This window comes from Salvelinus fontinalis, chromosome 4 (assembly GCF_029448725.1).
Source record: "Salvelinus fontinalis isolate EN_2023a chromosome 4, ASM2944872v1, whole genome shotgun sequence".
Lineage (NCBI taxonomy): Eukaryota > Metazoa > Chordata > Actinopteri > Salmoniformes > Salmonidae > Salvelinus > Salvelinus fontinalis.
This window is the reverse complement of record NC_074668.1, coordinates 8,786,523-8,800,792: the sequence shown is the minus strand read 5'-3', so window position 1 is coordinate 8,800,792 and position 14,270 is coordinate 8,786,523. Positions and strand designations below refer to the sequence as shown.

The 14,270-nt window shown below is 43.7% G+C and overlaps 1 protein-coding gene across 1 annotated transcript in view; it reads right to left on the bottom strand.

Moving 5' to 3' along the window:
- Positions 1 to 14,270, bottom strand: part of spef2 (sperm flagellar 2) — a 62,025-nt gene that overhangs the window by 7,068 nt on the left and 40,687 nt on the right. The window contains exons 20-31 of the mRNA XM_055918687.1: positions 13,515 to 13,589; positions 13,144 to 13,286; positions 11,816 to 11,943; positions 5,572 to 5,710; positions 5,224 to 5,361; positions 3,890 to 4,053; positions 3,306 to 3,374; positions 2,930 to 3,059; positions 2,677 to 2,836; positions 2,086 to 2,211; positions 1,292 to 1,430; positions 914 to 1,143 (exon numbers count right to left, since the gene is read on the bottom strand). Coding sequence (XP_055774662.1) covers positions 914 to 1,143; positions 1,292 to 1,430; positions 2,086 to 2,211; positions 2,677 to 2,836; positions 2,930 to 3,059; positions 3,306 to 3,374; positions 3,890 to 4,053; positions 5,224 to 5,361; positions 5,572 to 5,710; positions 11,816 to 11,943; positions 13,144 to 13,286; positions 13,515 to 13,589 — 1,641 coding nt within the window. The remainder of the gene's footprint in view (positions 1 to 913; positions 1,144 to 1,291; positions 1,431 to 2,085; positions 2,212 to 2,676; positions 2,837 to 2,929; positions 3,060 to 3,305; positions 3,375 to 3,889; positions 4,054 to 5,223; positions 5,362 to 5,571; positions 5,711 to 11,815; positions 11,944 to 13,143; positions 13,287 to 13,514; positions 13,590 to 14,270) is intronic.

Genomic DNA, 14,270 nt, shown 5'->3' with positions numbered 1-14,270 from the left:
ACTCCCTTCACAGAACAGCGCAAACTGCCTCTAACCAGAACCAGCATAGAAAGAGAAGTGGGAGTGGGAGGCCCCGATGCACAACTGAGCAAGAGGACAAGTACATTAGTATCGACACCTCGCAAGTCCTCAACTGGCAGCTTCATTAAATAGTTAAATAGTACCCGCAAAACACCAGTCTCAACGTCAACAGTGAAGAGGCGACTCCGGGATGCTGTTGCAAAGAGTTGCAAAGAAAAAGCCTTATCTCAGACTGGCCAATAAAAATAAAATATTAAGATGGGCAAAAGACCACAGACACTGGACAGAGGAACTCTGCCTAGAATGCCAGCATCCCGGAGTCGCCTCTTCACTATTGACGTTGAGACTGGTGTTTTGCGGGTACTATTTAATGATACTATAAATATATAATTACCAGTGGCGTAAAGTACTTAAGTAAAACTACTTTAAAGTACTACTTAAGTATTTTTTGTTGGTATCTGTACTTTACTATTTATATTTTTGGCTACTTTTACTTTGCTCCATACATTTCCCTGACACCCAAAAGTACTCGTTACATTTTGACAGGAAAAATTGTCCAATTCACACACTTATCAAGAAAAGATCCCTGGTCATCCCTACTGGTTTGCTTAATATAAGGAATTTTTAATTATTTATACTTTTGATACTTAAGTACATTTTAGAAATTCCATTTACTTTTAATGCTTAAGTATTTTTAAAACCAAATACTTTTAGACTTTTACTGAAGTAGTATTTTACTGGGTAACTTTCACTTTTACTTGAGTCATTTTCTATTAAGGTAACTTTACTTTTACTCAAGTATGACAATTGAGTACTTGTTCCACCACTGATAATTATATAGATTAGTACATATACTTGGGTAATACTGTGTACATATATTATTGTTGCAGACCTGTGGGCGCCACCTTGCGTAGCTGGCGGTAGAAGGCCTCCAACTGCAGGATGGTGAGAGTGCTGTCTGTGGGAAGCTCCAAAGGGGCGGGGCGAGGAGGGTTAGGGGGGCTGACAACAACCCGCATGTCCCCGTTCAGGAAGAAATCGGTGCATACCAGCATCAGTTCACTCTGGAGCTTGGCGGCCGACTCGATGTGGTGACGCACCACCTCAGCCAGCTGGTCAATGCTGGGGGGACAGAGAAGTTGAAGTTGACCCTAGATGGTGATCTTGGGTCAGTTTAGCATTTCCCCCCACTAATGGTTAAGGTTAGGATTGGGGAGGGGAAGCTGATCCTAGACCTGTACCTAGGGGGAACTTCATCGCCGGAGTATACCTGTTCATCTCAGACAGGAAGCGGGCTCCCAGCCACTCCTCCATGGTCCTGAAGGCCTGCTCTGCCTGTCTGTGCAGAACCCTCACCATGCACAGAGCACAGGCCTTGACCAGCTCCACACGCACCTTCACTGCACTGTCTGGGAGGGTGGGGTGAAAGGGCACGTAAAAGCATTAGTATTTGTTATGGATCCCCATTAGCTGCTGCCAGCTACTCTTCAGTTATACAATTTTAAAAACATTACAATACATTCATTACAGAATTCACAACCCACTAAGTGTGTGCCCTCAGGCCCATACTTCACTACCACATATCTACAACACAAAATCCATGTGTACGTGTGTGTATAGCGCGTATGTTATCATGTGTGTGTATTCATGTGTCTGTACCTATGTTTGTGTTACTTCACAGTCCCCGCTGGTCCATATGGTGTATTTTTACCTGTTTTTAAAAATCTGATTCTACTGCTGGCATCAGTTACCTGATGTGGAGTTTCATGTAGTCATGGCTCTATGCAGTACTGTACATTTCCAATAGTCTGCTCTGGACTTGGGGATTGTGAAGAGACCTCTGGTGGCATGTCTTGTGGGGTATGCATGGGTGTCTCAACTGGGGAAGGCTGCGTCCCAAAAGGCACCCTATTACCTATATAGGGCACTAATGTGATAAAGGCCCACAGGACTCTGGTCAAATGTAGTGCACTATGTAGGTTATAGCAGGGCCCTGGTCAACAGTAGTGTACTATATAGGGAATAGGGTGGCATTTGGGCTCAGCCAATGCTGTAGTTAGGTACCTTCATGGTCGAGGGCTGCAGCATACTCCTGTCTGATTTTGTTTCGTATGGCCCTCTTGCAGACCTCCTCTGAGTCTTCCTCTGGGGCAGGGGGTGGACTGGGCTCCTGAGCAGGGGAGGGGGGGCCTAAAAAAAGGAAGTCATCCAATTTACACATCAAAATAAGGCCTGGCTTCTGAGTAGTCATTTTCAAGAGAAAATCCTCAAAACTGTTGACACAAAAATAAATATGCTTGACACATACTGACGTGCAGGGATCCCAGTCCCATCAAACAAACAATGCTGATCATAGTAGCTTGTGACAGTATGTGATATTTTCCTAACTGTTGACTTTAGATCATGTACTCAATTTAAAGAGGGACATTTCTTTTGAATGGTGAGAGGAGACGATTGTGGAGTGAGAGAGTGTACAGGGCAAATCCAAATCTGGACCTTGAAGCTGGTGATTTGCATTGTTCCCCCCCTAATAAAGGACTGATTTAGACCTGGGACACCAGTTGGGTACAATTATTTTCAGGTAGAACAGAAAACCAGCAGTACTCCGGACCTCCAGGCACTGATTTGAATACCACTGGGGTAGAAAAGTCCAACCTTTCTTCTTGTTGCCAGCTTTCTTCTTGTCCTTGCCAGAGTTGGCTGCGGCGGCGGCGGAGGCGGAGGCTTGGGACATTCTCTGTAGCCGTTGTCTATCCATCTGCTGCTGAACCTCCTCATTCTCCTCTGCCTCGCGCTGCACCGCCTCCACTGACACCTGGACACACACAACTACCCATGAGAAACACACACGTACGCTCGCACACACACACACACACCACACACACCACACACACACACACTTCTTCACCATGTTGTTGATGGCTGTCAGAGCAGTCTGATAGATGTCATGCAGCAGCTTCTCGTCAGGGTCCTGGAAGCCTTTCTGTTTCATAGAGGCCACTTCAGTAGAGGGAGGTCTGCGGGAAATCAGTGGAACACTGCAATAACAGACAACAAAATCACATGATGCAAAACGCATCATCAATGGAAGTTTTTGCTCTGTACTGAAAATGCCTTATCTTGAAAACCTGACTGCTGACATGCAAACAAAAATGGGATTGCATTAACAGTGGACTTATGTGAACAAAGTTCCACAATATTGTTTTTGTAGGGAATATCCCTTTAACATGTCTATATTTTACCACGGTGAGAGGTAAATTGGGTAGTGCCAGGCTTTATCTTACACTTTGGTTTTCTTCTTCTCATCTCCTTCAGAGTCTCTTTTACCAGCACTCTTGGTGACTCTTTCAGAACTGGAGGGACAGGAGTGTTTGATGATGAGACGACAGTAACAATTGTTGAAAACCATATACTGTAAATTCCTCTAAATAAGCAAAGGTATTAACTATTGAAATAGCTGTGATTCTCCCTGACTGGCTTTGGCATACCAGATCAAATGGGTCCATGCTGTGATTGACTGCACAAAAGGCCACTTCATTATGCTCTGCATAAACGGATAATAACTGACAGAAAATCCAGATTTTGGCTAGGGGATAGCAGCTAGCTAGGTCAGTTTCTATTATACATCAATGGAGAATAACTGTCAGAAAAGCAGGTGTGTATTCATTAGGGCACACCGTAGCAAAACCTTTTTCAATTGAAAAAAACGTTTTGCAACCAAAACAGGAGTTTTAGTATTGGACAAATGTAGATTGGTCCCTCCCTGTTTGCTTCCATTTGGTTCAGAATGGTTTCTAGTGAATACACCCTAGGTATTTCGGATGAATCTGGACGAATCCCTTCTCCTGAGCAGCAGCCTTCTGCTTGCCTCTTGGATTTGTCAGTCTGGGTTCCTGGCTCCTCCAGCGCCACGATGTCTAGCAGTGGAATACAGGTGAATTCTGGCCCCGCCTCAGACAGCACCTGTTTGTACATGCCTGTGTAGTAATCCCGCAGGAGACGTAGAGAGTCCTGGAATCGGTCCACTTCCACCTGGAGGAGGACAACATTAGTACATCAGTGTGCATTTCAGCCAAGGAGCTAACCAACCTCGAAATGGAGATAAAAACCAAACCTGAAACATTCCCGTTTTCACTTAAACGCGTAAGCAATTGCACAGTCACTCATGACAGATTTAGCAATTAGGCGTGGTTTCCCAGACACATATTATGCCTAGTCCTGGATTATTTTTTATATACACTGCTCAAAAAAATAAAGGGAACACTTAAACAACACAATGTAACTCCAAGTCAATCACACTTCTGTGAAATCAAACTGTCCACTTAGGAAGCAACACTGATTGACAATACATTTCACATGCTGTTGTGCAAATCGAATAGACAAAAGGTGGAAATTATAAGCAATTAGCAAGAAACCTCCAAAAAAGGAGTGATTCTGCAGGTGGTGACCACAGACCACTTCTCAGTTCCTATGCTTCCTGGCTGATGTTTTGGTCACTTTTGAATGCTGGCGGTGCTCTCACTCTAGTGGTAGCATGAGACGGAGTCTACAACCCACACAAGTGGCTCAGGTAGTGCAGTTCATCCAGGATGGCACATCAATGCGAGCTGTGGCAAAAAGGTTTGCTGTGTCTGTCAGCGTAGTGTCCAGAGCATGGAGGCGCTACCAGGAGACAGGCCAGTAAAACAGGAGACGTGGAGGAGGCCGTAGGAGGGCAACAACCCAGCAGCAGGACCGCTACCTCCGCCTTTGTGCAAGGAGGTGCACTGCCAGAGCCCTGCAAAATGACCTCCAGCAGGCCACAATATAACACTTTTTTGGTTACTACATGATTCCATATGTGTTATTTCATAGTTTTGATGTCTTCACTATTATTCTACAATGTAGAAAATGGTAAAAATAAAGAAAAACCCTGGAATGAGTTGGTGTGTCCAAACTTTTGACTGGTACTGTATATATTTATATATATATATATTAAATGTTTTATAGTCACATACACCAGTGATATGTGTTGTTTTAAAGTGCAGTGATATGTGTTGTTTTAAAGGGTCAGCCATAGTATTATGGCGCCCCTGGAGCAAATTTAAGATCGAGATTCTCATTTCAACTTGCTTTTTATTGTCAGCTGGCAAGCGCATGTGATATTTGGTTCTGGGTGATGCTAAGATAACATGTTATTGAGCAGGATGGGAGGAGCATCACCTGCATTAGTGTGGAGAAATGGTTGATGAGCACCGCCGTGTGGTCTTCCAGCCAGCCGTCGCACATGATCGCCGCCCGCTCCTGCCCCGCTTCTTCCTTACGCTTATCACAGATGTCCCACAGACGCTCGCGCAGGTCCTGCAGTGTCACGACACCAGACGAGAAAGATAGACAAACACAGACAGAAGGACAGACCGACGAGACAGAAGGACGGACGGATAGACAGACAGACGGACCAACATAGCCACAGACAGACTCTCAGTATTGACAGGCAATGGGAAAAACAGCAGACATGAGCAAATGTCACACAGACACGGCTTTGATGGCATTTGTGTTACTGTAGCCTACATCCAGACGCTGGTGCAGCTCTGCCTTGGTCTCCTCGTCATCTCTCATGTCCTTGGGGATGCTGTTATAGTTCTGCTGCCACTGGGACACGAACTCTTGCTTCAGGTCGGGCCGTCGGAGGTACTGCTTAAACTCCTCTCTGCAAGCGTCACAAGATAAGAGAGTTAGAGTTACTTCTCTCTGTTCACGCTGTACATATCCCAAATGCAGTGTGGCAGATGGCAGGAAGAGGTGAGGGGAGTGGTAATCGAGGAGAGATATCTTGCAGGTCGCTGGCTCCACCCCAAAGCCTTATATGGACTTCCTGCCCCAACGAGGCAAGACTGTAAATCGTTAAGCCACGGAGTGCTTGGGGATAAAGGAGGAAGCAGCCTCCACAAAGGGGCAGAGGAGGTGAGAGAAACAAGAGCAAAACAAAATCTGTGTGATTGCCCGTTGTGACCTGGACTGTTGGATTACCCCCCTTGTGTACTGGATTGGCTGAGGACCCGAGTTTGAGGATTAGCCCTGGAAAACGGAATGGACAAAGAGAACAGCTTGTGGATTGTGAGGTGATTGGTGAATTCCCCGTGTACCAAAATCCCCAATAAACTTCCCCTTTGCATTCTATTTGTGCCACTGGTGCCTGTTTTGTTATTGAACATGGTGACGTGGAAACCCCCACACCCTTGATCTTTTTACAGCAGTAGTATAAATCCAAGTCATCAAGGCATCCTCACTGATGCGAGATCAGATCAAAAAACAGACATGACTTGGAATCACTGGCCACTTTAATAATGTTTACATATTTTTGCATTACTCATCTCATATGTATATACTGTATCTTAGTCTATGCCGCTCTGACATTGCTTGTCCAAATATTTATATATTCTTAATTACATTCCTTTACTTTAGATGTGTGTGTATTGTTGTGTAATTGTTAGATGTTACTGCACTGTTGGAGCTAGAAAAATAAGCATTTTGCTACACCCGCAATAACATCTGCTAAACACGTGTATGTGACCAATAACATCTGCTAACCATGTGTATGTGACCAATAACATCTGCTAACCACGTGTATGTGACCAATAACATCTGCTAACCATGTGTATGTGACCAATAACATCTGCTAACCACGTGTATGTGACCAATAACATCTGCTAACCACGTGTATGTGACCAATAACATCTGCTAACCATGTGTATGTGACCAATAACATCTGCTAAACACGTGTATGTGACCAATAACATCTGCTAACCACGTGTATGTGACCAATAACATCTGCTAACCATGTGTATGTGACCAATAACATCTGCTAAACACGTGTATGTGACCAATACAATTTGGTTAGAGATCAGCACAGATGAAATGTTGTGAGATGGTATGTCAAGTCAAATATATTTTAAGTGCATTTAACAGACACAGTTCCAAGAAAGGAGGTAATACTACCGTAGCCTGATCCCAGATCTGTTTGTGATATAGGAGTTTACAGATCTGGGACCAGGCAAATAATATGGGTTTGTCAGAGTTGGGTTAAATGCGGAAGATACAATTCAGTTGTACAACTGACTAGGTATTCCCTTTTTTCTTACATCCATTGTGCACTAAACAATGTCAAATTTAATTTTATTAGTAACCTGCGCCGAATACAACAGACCTTACAGTGAAATGCTTACTTACGAGCCCCAAACCAACAATGCAGTTTAAACAAATACGGATAAGAATAAGAAATAAAAGTAACAAGTAATTAAAGAGCAGCAGTAAAATAACAATAGCGAGACTATATACAGGGGTTACCGGTACAGAGTCAATGTGCGGGGGCACCAGTTGAGGTAATATGTACATGTAGGTAGAGTTATTAAAGTGAATATGCATAGATAACAAGAGAGTAGCACTGGTGTAAAAGAGGGGGGGGGGGGGGGGGGGGGGGGGCAATGCAAATAGTCTGGGTAGCTATTTGATTAGATGTTCAGGAGTCTTATGGCTTGGGGGTAGAAGCTCTCTAGAACCCTCTTGGACCTAGAATTGGCGCTCCAGCTTGCCGTGCAGTATCAGAGAGAACAGTCTATGACTAGGGTGGCTGGAGTCTGACAATTTTTAGGGCCTTCCTCTGACGCCGCCTGGTGTAGAGGTCCTGGATGGCAGGCAGCTTAACCCTAGTGATGTACTGGGCTGTTCTCACTACCGTCTGTAGTGCCTTGCGGTCGGAGGCCGAGTATTTGCCATACCAGGCAGTGATGCGACCAGTCAGGATTCTCTCGATGGTGCAGCTGTAGAACCTTTTGAGGATCTGAGGACCAATGCCAAATCTTTTCAGTCTCCTGAGGGGGAATAGGTTTTGTCGTGCCCTCTTCACGACTGTCTTGGTGTGCTTGGACCATGTTAGCTTGATGGTGATGTGGACACCAAGGAATTTGAAGCTCTCAACCTGCTCCACTGCAGCCCCGTCGATGAGAATGGGGGCGTACTCGGTCCTCCTTTTCTTGTAGTCCACAATCATCTCCTTATTCTTGATCATGTTGAGGGAGAGGTTGTTGTCCTAGCACCACACGGCCAGGTCTCTGACCTCCTCCCTATAGGCTGTCTCGTCATTTTCGGTGATCAGGCATACCACTGTTGTGTCATCGGCAAACGTAATGATGGTGTTGGAGTCGTGCCTGGCAGTGCAGTCATGAGTGAACAAGTACAGTACAGGAGGGGACTGAGCACCCACCTCTGATGGGCCCCTGTGTTGAGGATCAGCGTGGCGGATGTGTTGTTACCTACCCTTACCACCTCGGGGCGGCCCGTCAGGAAGTTCAGGATCCAGTTGCAGAGGGAGGTGTTTAGTCCCAGGGTCCTTAGCTTATTGATGAGCTTTGAGGGCACTATGGTGTTGAACGCTGAGCTGTAGTCAATGAATAGCATTCTCACATAGGTGTTCCATTATCCAGGTAGGAAAGGGCAGTGTGGAGTGCAATAGAGATTGCATCATCTGTGGATCTGTTGGGGCGGTATGCAAATTGGAGTGGGTCTAGGGTTTATGGGATAATGGTGTTGATGTGAGCAATGACCAGCCTTTCAAAGCACTTCAGGGCTACAGACGTGAGTGCTACGGGTCGGTAGTAATTTAGGCAGGTTACCTTAGTGTTCTTGGGCACAGGCAATATGGTGGTCAGCTTAAAACATGTTGGGTTTACAGACTCAGACAGCGAGAGGTTGAAAATGTCAGTGAAGACAATTGCAAGTTGGTCAGCGCATGCTCGCAGTACACGTCTTGGTAATCCGTCTGGCCCTGCGGCCTTGTGAATGTTGAGCTGTTTAAAGGTCTTACACACATCGGCTGCGGAGAGCGTGATCACACAGTCTTCGGGGAAACAGCTGGTTTTCTGATGCATGTTTCAGTGTTATTTGCCTCGAAGCGAGCATAGAAGTAGTTTAGCTCATCTGGTAGGCTCGTGTCACTGGGCAGCTCTCGGCTGTGCTTCCCTTTCTAGTCTGTAATGGTTTGCAAGCCCTACCACATCTGACGAGCATCGGAGCAGGTGTAGTATGATTTGATCTTAGCCCTGTATTGCCGCTTTGCCTGTTGGATGCTTCGTTGGAGGGCATAGCGGGATTTCTTATAAGCTTCCGGGTTAGAGTCCCCGTCCTTGAAAGCAGCACCTCTAGCCTTTAGCTCAGTGCGGATGTTGCCCGTAATCCATGGCTTCTGGTTGGGGCATGTACGTACGGTCACTGTGGGGACGATGTCATCGATGCACATATTGATGAAGCCAATGACTGATGTGGTGTACTCCTCAATGCCATCAGAGGAATCCCGGAACATATTCCAGTCTGTGCTAGCAAAACAGTCCTGTAGCTTAGCATCTGCTTCATCTGACCACTTTTTTATTGATCTAGTCACTGGTGCTACCTGCTTTAATTTTTCCTTGTAGGCAGGAATCAGGAGGATAGAATTATGGTCAGATTTGCCAAATAGAGGCCGAGGGAGAGCTTTGAATGCGTCTCTGTGTGTGGAGTAAAGGTGGTCCAGAGTTTTTTTTCCTCTGGTTGCACATTTAACATGCTGATAGAACATTTCTAAAACGGATTTAAGTTTCCCTGCATTAAAGTCCCAGGCTACTAGGAGCGCCGCCTCTGGGTGAGCGTTTTCTTATGGTGGAATACAGCTCATTCAATGCTGTCTTAGTGCCAGCCTCCATCTGTGGAGGTATATAAACAGCAACAAAAAATACAGATGAAAACTCTCTAGGTAGATAGTGTGGTCTACAGCTTATCCGGCAAGCAATAGCTCGAGACTTCCTTAGATATCGTGCACCAGCTGTTATTTACAAAAATACATAGTCCGCCGCCCCTTGTCTTACCAGACGTTGCTGTTCTGTCCTGCCGGTACAGCGTGTAACCAGCCAGCTGTATGTTGATAGTGTCGTCGTTCAGCCACAACTCCATGAAGCATAAGATATTACAGTTTTGAATGTCCCGTTGGTAGTTTAGTCTTCCGCGTAGGTCATCGTTTTTATTCTCCAAAGATTGCACTTTTGCTAGCAGAATGGAAGGAAGTTGGGGTTTATTCTAATATTTACATATTAGGGTACCTGAGGATTGATTAGAAATGTTGTTTGACTTGTTTGGACAAAGTTTATTGGTAACTTTTAGAATTCCTTTGTCTGCCAGTTGAACGAGTTACTGAATCAAACGCGCCAACTAAACTGACTTTTTTGGGATATAAAGGACTTTATCGAAACAAAATGACCATTTGTTGTGGAGCTGGGACCCTTGGGATTGCAAACAGAGGAAGATCTTCAAAGGTAGGTCATTTATTTTATCGCTATTTCAGATTTTTGTGACGCCTCTGCTGGTTTGGAAAATGTTTTTAATGCTGGTGTATGCGGAGCGCTGTCCTTAGATAATCGCATGGTATGCTTTCGCCGTAAAGCCTTTTTGAAATTTGACAACACGGTTGGATTAACAAGAAGTTAAGCTTTTAAATGATGTAGGACACTTGTATGTTCATGAATGTTTAATATTACGATTTTTGTATTTTGAATTTCACGCTCTGCAATTTCACCGGATGTTGTCGAGATGGTTCACTAGCGGTTTTAAAGGGGGGAAAAGTATTCTGGCAGTCCGTGGTGAGTAATCGCAGTCCTGATGTCCAGAAGTTATTTTCGGTTATAAGAGACGGTAGCGGCAACATAATGTACAAAACAATTTAAAAAATAAGTTACAAACAACGCAAATAAACAAACAAAAAACACAATCGGTTGGGAAAACGTAAAACGTCAGCCTTCTTCTCTGGCGCCATTGTTAAAACTTCTTAGGGCTAGGCCCCTTTTTTCTCCACTTCCTGCCTGAATGACGTGCCCAAAGTAAACTGCCTGTAGCTCAGGCCCTGAAGCCAGGATATGCATATAATTGGTACCATTGAAAATAAAACACTTTGAAGTTTGTAGAAATGTTAAAATAACGTAGGAGAATATAACACAATAGATATGGTAGGAGAAAAACCAACCGTATTTCTTTGTTGTTGAGAGAAACCATCCTCTTAGAAATGCAAGAGATATTGAAAATAAGCTCCCTGGATGCAATTTCTATGGCTTCCACATGGTGTCAGCAGTCTATGTTCAAGGTTTCAGGCTTGTAACTTCAAAAGCAAATAAGAAATAACAGTTTTAGAAGGACACAGTCTTGGAAATTCGTGTTTGCGTGCGCCATGAAGACATTATGCACCTGATAAAATCGGTTTCCTGTTGAACATACTTCTTTCCGAAAGAAATATTATAGTTTGATTACATTTTAGGGTGAGTAAATAGATTTCTTTTTTGACTTGTTGAAACAAAGTTTAGGGGTAGATTTTCGGATTTCTCCTTCCTCGATGGCCCAAACTAAACTGACTTTCTGGGATATAAAGAAGGATTTTATCTAACAAAACGACACTACATGTTATAGCTGGGACCATTTGGATGACAAATCAGAGGAAGATTTTCAAAAAGTGAATATTAAATCGTTATATGTGAATGTATGAAACCTGTGCCGGTGGAAAAATGTTGATGTGGGGCGCCGTCCTCAAACAATTGCATGGCGTGTTTTCACTGTAATAGCTACTGTAAATCGGACAGTGCAATTAGATTAACAAGAATTTAAGCTTTCAGCCGATATAAGACACTTATATGTACTTAAATGTTTAAAATCCATAATATTTATGATTATTTATTTGAATTTCGCACCCTCCAGCTTCACCGGAAGTTGTCCCGCTAGCGGGACACCGATCCTTTCTCCTCACCTGATGTTAAACAGATGGTGAATGATCAAGATGCGTTCTGTGCGGAGGTTCTGCATCACGGCCTTGACGTTAGTCACATAGGAGTTACACACATTCTCCCAGTATGGAACCAGATACTCTGGTATCTCCTGGGGAAGAGACAAAAGATGCTCTGGGGTGAAGTTTCCCTTAGTTACAGATCTAGGATCAGCTTTCTCTTCCCCAATCCTAACCTTAACCATTAGTGGGAGAAATGCAAAACTGACTCAAGATCAGCGTCTAGGGGCAACTTCACCCTACTCCACAAAAGAAAGTCAAATGGGGAAATGCAGGCTCAAACATAGACAGAGACCAGGCCAATGAGTGTAAATAGAAGTTTGGGAGGTCCCTCTTGTGGCCATCCATGGCTATTGCAAATGACTCAACTCAACCTTGTAGTTCTAGACCTCATTGATTTCAAGAATGAGAGCAGAAGGACCAGTGCCTGGTTCTCTTTGTTAATTGATTCGTAATTGGCCTGAACCTTTATGCTGAACACATCCATGCATTCTGACTGAGAGCTAATGAGACTATGCATTCTGACTGAGAGCTAATGAGACTATGCATTCTGACTGAAAGCTAATGAGACTATGCATTCTGACTGAGAGCTAATGAGATTATACATTCTGACTGAGAGCTAATGAGATTATACATTCTGACTGAGAGCTAATGAGACTATGCATTCTGACTGAGAGCTAATGAGACTATACATTCTGACTGAGAGCTAATGAGACTATGCATTCTGACTGAGAGCTAATGAGACTATGCATTCTGACTGAGAGCTAATGAGACTATGCATTCTGACTGAGAGCTAATGAGATTATACATTCTGACTGAGAGCTAATGAGACTATACATTGTGACTGAGAGCTAATGAGATTATACATTCTGACTGAGAGCTAATGAGATTATACATTCTGACTGAGAGCTAATGAGACTATACATTGTGACTGAGAGCTTATGAGACTATACATTGTGACTGAGAGTTTATGAGATTATACATTGTGACTGAGAGTTTATGAGATTATACATTGTGACTGAGAGCTAATGAGATTATACATTGTGACTGAGAGCTAATGAGATTATACATTGTGACTGAGAGCTAATGGGAAGAGAAAAAGCCCATGCAAACCTATAATGGTTCTCTTATATTCCACCAGTATGCACCAGTACAGGGTAAAGTTCCCCCTAGGTACAGATCTAGGATCAGCTTCTGTTTTTCCCAATCCCAACCTTAACCACTAGTGGGGAAAATGCAAAACTGATCCAAGATTAGCATCTACGGGAAACAACACCCTACTCCTACTGTACCTTGGGAAGGGGCTCGTCCACGTACACCCAGTGTGCAGTTCCAGGGGTGGGAGCAAGGGGCTCTGTAGGGCTGGCGTTCCCACCATGGGAATTCTCATAGGAGGAGGCTATGGACAACGTCCTAGAACGCCCCACTGCTCCTCCTGGAAGCAATGGGAAAAAGGGATATTTTATTTTTTAAAGGAGCGGGGCAGTCCCACTCCTCTCATATTAATTGTTTATTGGATCGGATAGAGAAGGGAAATTAAGTGTCTTCCAAAGACCCTAGGCCACCATACATATTTTTTTTACTGTGGTTTAAAAACAGTGTGAGAGCAACTGTTGTTTGTTGTAGAATGTTAGTAATAGCTAGGCTGATATGAGTAATGGACCTGATCCAGACTTGGACAGCTTACGATGAACATCTTTCCCTTCGGATGTGCTCTTCTCGATGTTGCTCTGTGAACCTACAGAATGGAACAGAACTGTTTGACCACATGGTTCTCTTGTCTTTGAAACAAACTATCTGTCCTAAATGGTACCCTATGCCTTATATAGTGAAGAACTTTTTTTTTTTTTTTACCAGGGCCCATAGGACTCTGGTCAAAAGTTATTTATTTATTTATTTCACCTTTATTTAACCAGGTAGGCAAGTTGAGAACAAGTTCTCATTTACAATTGCGAACTGGCCAAGATAAAGCAAAGCAGTTCGACACATACAACAACACAGAGTTACACATGAAGTAAAACAAACATACAGTCAATAATACAGTAGAAAAATAAGTCTATATACAATGTGAGCAAATGAGGTGAGATAATGGAGGTAAAGGCAAAAAAAGGCCATGGTGGCGAGGTAAATACAATATAGCAAGTAAAACACTGGAATGGTAGATTTGCAGTGGAAGAATGTGCAAAGTAAAAAAAATAATAATGGGGTGCAAAGGAGCAAAATAAATAAATAAATAAATAAATAAATACAGTAGGGGAAGAGGTAGTTGTGTGGGCTAAATTATAGATGGGCTATGTACAGGTGCAGTAATCTATGAGCTGCTCTGACAGCTGGTGCTTAAAGCTAGTGAGGGAGATAAGCGTTTCCAGTTTCAGAGATTTTTGTAGTTCGTTCCAGTCATTGGCAGCAGAGAACTGGA